We start from the raw sequence: 12112 nt of genomic DNA on the forward strand, positions 1-12112 counted from the left end.
AATAAGCAGGATTGCAATTACAGTAGTCGCAGAGTCGCAGCTAGTCTGCTTGGGCGCGCTGCCACGGTTGGGGGGGGGGGGGTGTAGAGGGGAGTGTTTATTTGCTCATTTAATTTCCAAAAAAATCTGGCCCACTGGCCCGCACGGCAAGCCTTCAGTGCAGCGGCTGAGGGTTGTGGGGGTGAGTGAGCCATAATTCTCAAAACGGCTAGTACCATTGACTATATTATAACACTACTAGTACACAAGGGTCCGCGCACCCAGACTAACTGCGACTACTGTAATTGGACAGTAGTTGGGTTGTGGCTTTGACTATTGGATACTGAAGTAGACATCCCATCTATATGGAACAACTGTCACGATTTTTTACTAAAAGAGAATGTAGTTGTGTTAGTCAATCAAAGAATGCGTTAGTATAACATTCTATTTCTACCTTATTTTGTGTTGCTGACCAAGATAACGGGTCATAGCAGTCGCTATAAAATAGCTCTCAATAATTAATTCTATTAGTTTTACTTGATTAAAGTGTTTAAAATCAATGGTATTGCCAGAATTGAGGAGTGTCATAATCTAGTATTATATTGATAAAAATAGGAACAGCTGTTGCTCGTCAGCTGTTACTGTCACTGTCTGCCAGTATGTTTGGGCTGTCTGCTTTCGGTGCATTTATTTTTATTTTATTCTATTTAACAACTACCCTCCTTGTGTCCTCGTGTCAATTTCAATTATCTATTTGCAGCCTAGCCTTTTAAAAGTTGTTTTACAATTAATTATTGAAATTCTTAGTTTGAGTTTGACAGTTATTTTGTTCTATAATAGTTTTGGATGTAGAGCGAGCATACAAAAACAGTTATTATCTTATTGAATTTCATCGGAGCTGTATTAAAATTATTTACTATTGCGAAGTATCAATACTGTGAAAGATTTGTCAAATGAACTTGTTTGGCAGGCTATTTTAGTTAATGCGTGTAAATTCGCTTTTATCGACTTAAACCAAAGTGCTGTGTAGCTTGCCTTTAAACGGTGTATGAGACTTATTTACAAACTATCCTAGACTAGGCCTAAGCACTTTATACTTTTAAGTACAACGTTGCCCTGGCATTATTTATTTCTTTAAATCTCCATCCTTCCCAGAAAGGTTATGTACTTCCTACTGAGTGAAGTTTGGGTTTATCCAGTCTTCAGGCATATTCCTGGATATGGGGACATGTTTTGGTCGGTTGAAAACTATCAAAAAAAAGAGGAAGAGGTATGGTTGTTAAAACTTAATCTAACTTTAAAGGCCCTAAGTGTCATTTTAAAATATTTTTTGCATTCCTACGAGCATAGATTTTTTACCTACTTTTTGGCTTAACTTTTGTGAGATGAGAGGTTTTAGTGCTTGTTCTCAAAAAAGAATGCTACAGGTTTGATCCATGTGGCATTCACCAACCGCTGAATATTTAAGTTAGCATATGGCAAACTATTTGCTGATTTCCAAACGATGTCCGTTTGGTAGAGCTTAAAAACAAATTATTTAGTATATTCAAGCATTGTTTTTTTCAAGATGCAAAATTATTACATAGAAAAGTGACATACGTTAATCTGAGCAGTATATTTGTTGCTATGATGTCTGGAAAAGACCGATACCTAAGTTACTCATAAAGAAATGACGAGCACTGACATTCGCTTAACGTCGAGTAGATGAACACTGATCCACAGTTGACATGATTTGGCGAGTAGCTGTTCAGTGTTCATCAGGTGCCATATCTACCATGCATTAAGAAAATATAATGCTTTTGATGTTTTGAAACTCAACCAAAGCTGTCATTTAGGTAGCCTTTTCTGTAAATAAGTTATGTAGCCTACTCGTAAACTGGCGTGTAGCTTACACCAGCGGTTCCCTAACTTTTTGGTTTGGCAACCCACCTTCTTGGAATATTTTCTCACGGCCCATTTATAAATAATGTTAGGCTAGGCTTATAGTTAAAATATTTAAATTATTAACTTAACCTAATTTATTTATACTAGCCTAACATGTACAACACTGAGAACTCCACAAATAATTTAAATTACAATTTAAAGGATGATGTCATTGAAAATAGGCTAGAATAAGTATTTAAGTTTAATCCAAAACACTATTGTTTGAGAAGCTGTAAATTATTTAGATCTCAAGTTTAAGTTAGGCCTACTATTTACAAAAACACTAAGTTAGCCTATCTGTATTGATGTTCAATTTTATTCAGATTCTAGTAAAGTAGGGTTTTGCGGAAGTTTTTGAATCCAGTACGTACTATTATACATGTAGCCTACTTCGTGTTAGGTTCAAAATAAACAATATCCGATAACTAGTAGCCTATTTACAAAAGCCTAATGATAATTTCAAGGATCTGTCATAATACTAAATACTTTTGTGTACCCTTTGTAAACAAACTTTCAATTGTAATGTCAGATATAGTTCTTAAATCAAACACTGTTAGAAGTGTTTAATAGGAGGTTTAAATTGTTGACAATTTAGTCAAGCCTTCCTGTTGATTTAAATGGGTTCTACCTGGCAGCCTAAAGTTCAATTCAATATGGTGAATTATATCGATTGGGCAATTATTCCGTAGGGGAAAAAGATGTATTTTTTATAGGTCTACTTATAGTTTTTTTCACGCTGAATCTAAACATTCAATCAGTTTTTGTCGGAGAGATTCCTAAATGACTGTAAAGGAGGGTTAAAATTACAAATCTAAGGTAGGCCCTCATTGAGCGGTACTATGGTAATATGGCATGGGTCTGGACAGGTCCGTTTGTGGGCTGATGTTATGTCTTCTCTAAGACTGTTTATAATTCATTTATACATATTTTTACTATCATATGTTTTTCTATTGTTTTTGTTTTGTAAACATTCATGAAATAGATTTTGTGTTGAGTTAATATGCGTGCATTTATTAATTATTTTGTAATTAATAAGAGTCATTTTAATTGGCGACGAGTGTGAAAATCAACTAGCCACTGAAAAATTCAACACATTTACTTTTAAAAATTACATTCAATTTCTAGTTTCAAGATACATTAATATTTTATACAGTTCAAACTATAATGGATGCACAACAGTTTACCTTACTTCTAAACACATTCAATGAACAACAAAAAGCACTTGTACGTGAGATGTCAAACATGTTTCAAGCTCAAATTCAAACAATTGTTACATCAATTGGAAAACCCAGAGAAGAAAGCTGTCAATCTACAATGTCAAATGTTGCTACATTCGAAAACTTCAATGCCAAACAAGAAAAGTTTACCAGCTATTTAGAACGTTTCGAAAACTATTATACAATGAAAGGTTTGACTGATAAGAAGAAAATTGCTCAGCTCTTGTGTAATTCTATAGGTAGTGAACATTATAACAACCTATCTGCATTTTTGGGCCCAGACAAGCCACTCAAATCATTAGATTATGAAACTCTGTTGAATGACTTCAAGAAACTATTGACTCCAAAAAAAAGTGTTGTTGTTGCTCAACATTATTTCTTAAATATCTTTCAAAAAGAAAACCAGTCAATTTCAGAGTTTGTGGCCGACCTCAGACGTTATCTTCAAGAATGTGAATTTGCAGTAGAATGCTCCAACGATGAATGTGGAACATCTGTGTCAATTGCTGATGTTTTCTTGCGGGCACAGTTCATACGAGGATTGAAGGACAATTGGCTTAGGGAACACCTTTTACAATCCGTTTACACAAAGTTTGATGACATTCTAGAGAAAGCTATTGCTCTTGAAGCATCAAAGGTTGAAAGCAAAGAATTTCACCAACATGCATGTTCTAACAACTTTAATATGGATTCGGCTGGAGTGCACAAAATTACAAGGTCTTCCAGACGATCCCACCAGTTCTCTAACAATCGCTCATCCAACAAGACATCTCTCAACTGGAAACAACGTTCAAATAACAAAAGACCTGACTTCAATGCCCTCGGAATAGAAGGCCTCTGTCTTAGATGTGGAAGTAACAAACATATTGCTGCAAATTGTAACAGACACAAGTATAAACTCCAATGTGGGGAGTGTTTAAAACGAGGACATGTCTCTGCGGTCTGCATAACTACACTGATGTCAAGGACTAGGAAATCAACATCAAAGTTAAATTCAACCAACAACCTACATTCAGGATCAAATGATGACGATTATTCTAGTGACGACTCTTCTGATTACGGAGTGCACAAAATTGATTCGATCTACCAGAACTTTGATGTCGTAGATTTATTTGAAGTTGGATATGATTCAGACAAGTACATTGTTTCTGTCACTATAAATGGAAAATTGCAATGTTTTGAAGTTGACAGTGGGGCTAAATTTTCTCTCCTTGCGAAGAATGACTTTGAACGTCTACATCTGAACGTACCTGTAGAACCATCAAGGCTAGCTTTCCGTTCTTACTCTGGAGACATAATCAAACCAGAGGGAAAGGTATCAGTTTCTGTATCATACAAGGGTAAACAGTTCAAAGGTGACCTTCACATCGTCCCTTCAGGTCATGATGCACTTCTAGGGCGCCAATGGATCCGAGGACTGGGTATTGAACTGTGTGAAATTGACGCTGAAATGAACCGACCAGCTACTACCCTTCAATTACAACCAGTAAATTCAGTTGAGGAAATGTTTGAAAAATTTGCGCCAATTTTCGAGCCAAAAATTGGATGCGTTCCAAACTTTACAGTATCATTACATCTTCGATCAGGAGCAAAGCCTATTTTCAATCGGAACGGAACGTACCTCATGCTCTTATTGATCAGGTCAACAAGGAACTAGATTTACTTGAAAATGAAGGAATCATTTCGCCTGTTACGTCAAGTGATTGGGGGTCACCACTAGTCGTGATACCTAAGGCAGATGGAAGTGTTCGTCTCTGTGTCGACTACAAGTGTGGTGTGAATGAACGAATAGTCCAGGCAAACCATCCTATTCGAAAAATTGACGATGTACTCGATAGTTTGAGAGGATCTCGTTACTTTTGTAAACTTGATCTGTACAAAGCTTATCTGCACCTCAAGGTCGACGAAGAGTCCAGTATTATCCAGACAATGTCAACACACCGTGGAACATATCGTGTCAATCGTCTAAGTTTCGGAATAAAGCCAGCACCTTCTGAATTCAACCGAATTCTTACACAAATTTTGAAGGGGTTGCCTAAAACCGAGGCCTACTTTGATGACATAATTTGCCATGGCTCAACAATGGATGAGTGCAAAAGAAATCTACAGGCCTGTCTTCAACGACTCTCAGATTTTGACTTACACATAAACAAACAGAAGTGTTCATTTTTTCAAGAACAAATAGAATATCTAGGACGAGTGGTGGAGTTAAACAAAATAAAGAAATCTCCTACCAAAGTTCAAGCTGTTAAAGAAATGTCACGTCCATCAAAAGTTGAAGAATTACGACGATTCTTAGGAATGGTTTCTTACTACTCTCGTTTCTTTCCAGATGCTTCAACTGTCACTTTTCCTTTGCGACGTTTGTTACGCAAAAATAAGAAATGGGAATGGACACCAGAATGTGAAAAGGCTTTTCAACGAATCAAAACTGAGCTCTGCAGTAACAGGATACTCGTACCTTTCGATCCAAAACTACCGTTAGTCCTCACCACAGACGCTTCACCTACTGGACTAGCTGCAGTTCTTAGCCACTTAATAGATGGTACTGAGAGGCCAATTGCTTACGCCTCACGTTCACTCACTGATGCCGAATGTAACTATAGTCAACTAGACCGAGAAGCATTAGCCATAGTTTTTGGTGTCTCCCACTTCTATTATTACCTATTCGGGACTCAATTTCAACTTGTAACAGATAATCAGCCAATATCTAGGATCTTCAGACATGACAAGGCTCTACCACAAATGACTTCAGCTCGTTTACTCAGATATGCATCATATCTGTCAGGTTTCAATTACAAGTTGGTGTTCAAAAAGGGCATGGAAAATAAAAACGTGGATTGTCTTTCAAGAGCTCCTCTTACACAGACTCACTCTACTAAAGACAAGAAAATCGGAAAAGAGGTACACCAAATCTGCAGCCAAGTTATTTTTCAAATTTCAAGCCATGAAATCACAGCTGAAATCATTAAGAACGAGACAGCCAAAGATCCAGTGCTCTCTAAGATTTTGAAAGACCTACTCACCAATTCAACTGATTCTGATTTTACGTTGGTCGAAAACATTATTTTCCGGGGAGAAAGAGTTTACATTCCATCACTACTTAGAAACAAGATTCTAAATGAACTTCACGAAAGTCATCTTGGAATCACAAAAATGAAACAGCTAGCACGGCGCTATGTTTACTGGCCAAATATTGACAAGGACATTGAGCATCTTGTGAAAGGATGTGAAAATTGTGCACTAACACGGTCAAATCCGCCCAAAGCTCCCAATCACCCGTGGGAAATCCCAAAAGAGAACTGGGAAAGAATACACATTGACTACGCAGGACCGTTTCAAGGCTTCAACTTCCTCGTGTGTATTGATGCTAGATCAAAATGGGCGGAGATAAAAGTAATCAAAGATGCACCATCCAGCTCCAATACCATAAATCTGCTTGAACAGATTTTTGCAACACACGGCTACCCGAATGTTATGGTATCTGACAACGCCTCAATTTTTTAAAGTGATACATTCCAAGCTTATTGCAAATTGCACGGCATTTTCCAGAAATTCATATCTCCAGGACATCCAGCAACAAACGACTTAGCAGAACGCTCTGTTCAAACATTGAAGAACCGCCTGAAGTCCACAGCTTCGGAAAACATACCAATGGCAATAAAGGTCCAGAAGATCTTAATGCGGTACCGGGCAACTCCTCTAGCATGTGGCAAATCACCGGCTGAACTTTACCTCCACAGGAAGTTAAGAATACGAATGGATGCCATTTTTCCCAACGTACAAAAAGCTTCAACTAGAAATGCTCCATCTGCACGTTCATTCAACGAGGGGGAGAGAGTTCAGGTTCGTCTCTTCATAAACAACAAGAACGTTTGGGAGTTTGGAGAAGTAAACAAAAAGTTGGGAACTCGACACTATCTAGTTTCCCTTGACAAGTCAGGCCGACTTGTTAAACGACACATTGATCAATTGCGGTCTACTTTGATACCAAAACCAAAAATTGTTACCACGGGACCAATCCACATATTTGATGTTCCACGGGCTTCTAAACACAGCACAAAAGAAAATTCTAAGGCTGTTACTTGTTCTAATCCTGAAAGACTGTCAATTCCTGAAAGACCATCAACTCCCTTAAGACCATCAACTCCTGAAAGACCATCAACTTCCGTAAGACCATCAACTTCCGAAGGACCATCAACTTCCGAAGGACCGTCAATTTCCGAAAGACCACCAACTCCCAAAGCAAACAATGCAGAGGTTCCAGTAGTTCAGGGAACAGAAACGAACAATAGCCATATTCCTGAGAATCAAGAAAGATCAAGGCGACAAAGGCAAATGCCAGGCCGATACAAGGACTTTGTGCTTTCATAATAATACACTGCAAGTTCAAAATAGTGGGGGAGACTGTTATGTCTTCTCTAAGACTGTTTATAATTCATTTATACATATTTTTACTATCATATGTTTTTCTATTGTTTTTGTTTTGTAAACATTCATGAAATAGATTTTGTGTTGAGTTAATATGCGTGCATTTATTAATTATTTTGTAATTAATAAGAGTCATTTTAGCTGAGTACTGAGTAAGGAGAGCAGACAGCTGTTTATACTCGACTTAATGCGGAATGAAATAAGAATTCATTTTGAAACTAAATTATCAGCTCTTATTTAAGTTAGGCATGTGGGGAAGGTAGGTCGGGTTTTATGCGGATTAGTGACTGTATTCTTACAGTAAGTGCTTTGAAATTAGGTTAGATTAGGAAGGTAAGGTTTAGGTTATAATGAACCGACTCGTTAATTTATGCTACCTACCTTCAGACTGTTTTTGCACAATTGAAATAGTGGGTGAAATACAATGAAATAACAATATCAAAAATTCTTGCATTTTTGATTCACCTAGTAGGCCTATGTATCAGTCTCCATAGGCCACTGTTTGATGCATAGTAGATGGGTTGGTAGCATCTGCTAAATATCATTTTGGAATGGATTCCTGTAGGGATGTGCAAGTGGATACCGCAGCGTGGATCCGGACAGTCCAGGAGGCCATTGGCCAACTTAAAAAGTGTCAGCAGGTCTGAGTGTTGTCGCCTCACATGAAGAGGGGAGAGGCCAAATAGAGATGTTCCACCTCGCTCACAGGAGTACGTAGGTAGTCAACCCCAAGCATCCAAGAAGTCTGATGAAGCAGCACTGAATGCTTTCCATTTGGTTGATGCGGTTCAGTTGATTAGGGGACCAAATTTTGGATCCATACTCCATTTTGGATATAGTAGGGCATTGGAAGAAAAAGAGCTTTGTACAAGGTCACGAGAGTAAGGGATGAGTTAAAATCCTTTGTGGATCTTAGGATGAATCTAATCAGAGAGTTTGCTCTTGCAGTAATGTGCTTATTGGATCTAGCGATGGTGTCATAATAACTTCCAGATCTTTAACTTTGGAACTCTCTTTAGAACAGACTCATTGATTGTATACCGGTAGTTGAGAATTAAGAATTCAGAGCCCTGTTTGAATGAGATAACTACACATTTGTCCACATTCCGTCATAGCGTTGTTTTTGCACCAGTCATTAAGTTGCTGAGAGAGTTTTGGAGATTAAAAGTTTATAGCAGTCACTTGATATCCTACTTAAGACCTTCATGTCATCAGAAAATTTGAACCTATTACAAACTTGATGTCATTTATAAATAGGCTAAAGAGTAACAGACTACCAGACAATACTTAAAATGGCTGTGGTGAACTGACATCGCACTTTACAATAAGATGTCTTCCCTTCAGGTAATTATCGATCCATTTAAGCAGGGAGCCAAACACACCATAGCACCATAGCCGCTAAGCTTTGCTATAAGAAGGTGATGATTGCAATCTAATGCAATAAATGCAATCTACTTAGCAGGAGTCAACAAACGCAGAAATTATAACATCTTGAATGAAATTTAAGTTGGTTGGAGATGGTGGATTGGGAGCGTAGGAAGTCATGTTGCTCAGGAGAGATGCACTTTCACCAGTTAACGTAAAGAAAATCCAGAACAATGCTTTCGAAGACCTTCGCTATTGCAGACAATATGACTATGAGTTTGTAGTTTTTAGCGTCATTCTGATCGCCTGACTTGAAAATGGGGACAACATATCCTGTTTTAAGACCATCAGGAAACACTCCAGTCCTTCAGCAGAGCCTTAAATTGTATAAATAGGTGGGGTGCAAGAACAGGAGCACAGTGTTTAAGTATGAAAGTAGGAATATTGTCTATTCCTGGACCTTTGTTTGGATCAAGATTTTTGAGCTTATGCTGTACATCTGACAATTTGGTAAAAAAGGGCAATGAGAGATGCTGAAGTTCGAACCAAAGTCAAAGGAAGGGACAATAGGGGATGTATCACTGAAGATACTGCAAATATCTTACATGTATCCTCCGCAGACGTGGCCACTCTTGAGTTAAGGACCATATTTGATGGGATTGTCAGGCTGCGTTTAAGACTGCCAACATGGGACAAGAAGGATGAAATGTTCCTTGGAATATCGTCTTCCACCTTTCTCGTGTAATCAGTATAACATCTTCTGCTCAACTCTCTGAATGACTCAAAGTGATTACTGTAATGCTGAGTGATGATTTGCATAGCTTATGGACAACTTTCTTCTGTATCACGAGTTGTTTAAAATCCTTGGAAAACCACTCAGGGAACACTTCTAACTATGAATGTTAAATATGGTGAATCAATGTTGGGGGTGTAGAATGGAGTGATATGAACTGTGTAGGTTTATTAAATTTTTTTTTACTTTTGAAAATGTATACTGTATCTAATTAATTAATACGCGAACACAAAGTTTGTCGGTTAAACTCCTCCGCCATTTCTTAACCGATTTTATCCATTGGCGTCTCATTGGAAAGAGCGTGTCGCGTAGATTTGCAAACTGGCCTTAGATTTTTGAAAAAGTCCCTTGGGCTCTGCCCCAGTGGCTTTTAAAGTTCCCATGTTATCCTTATGAAGAACATAATTGTTTTCATTTTGATCAGCTGTATAATTTAATTGCTGTTATTTATTTTTCAATTCAATGAAACACATTGAATACATTTACTGATTTTGTTGAAATTAAATATTTACTATTTCAATTTACATTCGTACATATTACAATGTAAAAAATCTAGAAAGCCTGGGCAATTTTATATATTTTATACCAAATAAGAAAAATGAATTGACATAGTACTGTATTTCTTGAACAATCATTGAAAGAACCGATTTGTTAACCATGGAAACGTAGGAAAGTCATTATAGAACGCTACCAAGTAGGAGAAATACTATCGTTATCAACCTATATAATGAAGAACACCTACAATATGAAGATTCCCACAAACAATGAACAAGGATGTTAGCCGAAGTGCTACTATTTTGTAGGAAACATGGACTTAAGTGATGTTTGGTTGAGGAAACCCCTCTAAAGTTGAATTAAACTGGAACGGCAAGGACATTAAATATGTGTTTTTATAAAAGTCAAGTGATTTTAAAAGAAAATTACTACATCCAAGAAACCTTAATCAAACTTTCATTGAAGGATTCACATTATTCACATTATTATTCGCATTTAAGAGAAACAAAAAAACCATCTGAACAGCATAAGGCCTTTCAATTCAGCATTTTATGTTATAACAGTAACTAGCCAAATTAATGGCAATTGAAGCAAATAAAATTGTAACAGAGAGGTTATGCATAAAATCAGGTAGTTCTTAAGTAATGTAAACAAAATATTATCTTTATAAAAAAATGACTGAAATTTGTAAACGTCCTGGCGATAATGGGTGGTACCATGCAGATTACATTATCATCGACGAAGATCAACATGGACAACCTAATGCGGGCTATAAGTGGGAAACATTAATTTGTAGAATACACTAAACAATTAGATTAGCTTTTGAAAAATTATTCAATATTTACAAGATATGTTGATGATATGGAACTGTTGTACGTTATCTATGAGTTGAGTATTTTAAACTCATCGGAAATTAAGATTTTTATTAGTTTTTTAAATAAGTTATTTGTTTTTAAATAACTACTTTACTTCTTTGCGATTGCTCGATTTCGAGCAACATGTACACTAGTTATTCATATTATTAAGTTATATTATATTATAAGTGTCATTTTGTGCCTATGTCGTTTTGAAAGTTTGCAATATTATTTATAAAAAGTTGATGACAAAAATAACTATATTATTTTAAAATAATATATATAGACTTGGACAATTTATATCTTGCCTAAAAATGTGTTTACTGCAGTTACAACTTCCAACAAAAATCTAATTACGTAAAAAAATGAAATTGAAAGTCAAAATTGTTTAACATTGGCCTTGGATGCCAAAGTAACCATGTTGGTTGAACAAAATAGCAAGAAAAAAAGTAAACTAAAGACTTGTAACATGTGTTTATAACAAGCCATCCACAGTATACTGTACTAGCAAATTAAAAAACCAAATTAAATACCCCCGTCGCAGCAAACCTGCATACTAAGCGAATTTCCATTTACCCGGCTTGATTTCTTCTAAAATATTCCCTATAAATTTTCAGATTTATTTCCTATTTAAATAACATTAATTTTAGCGAGTAGTTAGGTTTGCTGCTATGGGGAAGATGTTGAAGTGTGTTTTTTTAATTGAAATATTGATAGCTTAGTATGAAATAAACCAAATTGCCAAATTTGATTAAAATATAAAATATATCCATAAACAAGCAAACTAAAACAGTTTATTTATTCTCCATAAGAATAACATGGGAATTTTAAATTTACAATTTTTTTAATTTTCTCCGTAGTCAATGAACATTCAAAAACACTTCAATATACTAAATTATTTGTTTTTTTAAGCTCTTCAAAATGGTCTAGAGAGAAATTTAGAAATTTAAAGTTTTTAGGGTCAAAAATGAGAAAACCCCATTTTTACCCCATAAAACCCCCCATAAACCCCTGATCCCATGGTCCGATTATGCTGGTTCGCGAACTCGTTCGAA

General features: G+C 36.3%; 1 protein-coding gene across 2 annotated transcripts in view; it reads left to right on the forward strand.

Moving 5' to 3' along the window:
- The first annotated feature begins 651 nt into the window (after positions 1-651).
- LOC128983151 (uncharacterized) overlaps positions 652-12112 on the forward strand; it is a 32900-nt gene continuing 21439 nt past the window's right edge. For both annotated transcript variants that reach the window (XM_054402327.1, XM_054402328.1), the window contains exon 1: positions 652-1249. In XM_054402327.1, coding sequence (XP_054258302.1) covers positions 1200-1249 — 50 coding nt within the window. In that variant the 5' untranslated portion in view covers positions 652-1199. The remainder of the gene's footprint in view (positions 1250-12112) is intronic.

The sequence above is a fragment of the Macrosteles quadrilineatus genome, unplaced genomic scaffold, assembly GCF_028750875.1.
Source record: "Macrosteles quadrilineatus isolate MER2022 unplaced genomic scaffold, UCM_ALF_1.0 Scaffold_1__1_contigs__length_201487025, whole genome shotgun sequence".
Lineage (NCBI taxonomy): Eukaryota > Metazoa > Arthropoda > Insecta > Hemiptera > Cicadellidae > Macrosteles > Macrosteles quadrilineatus.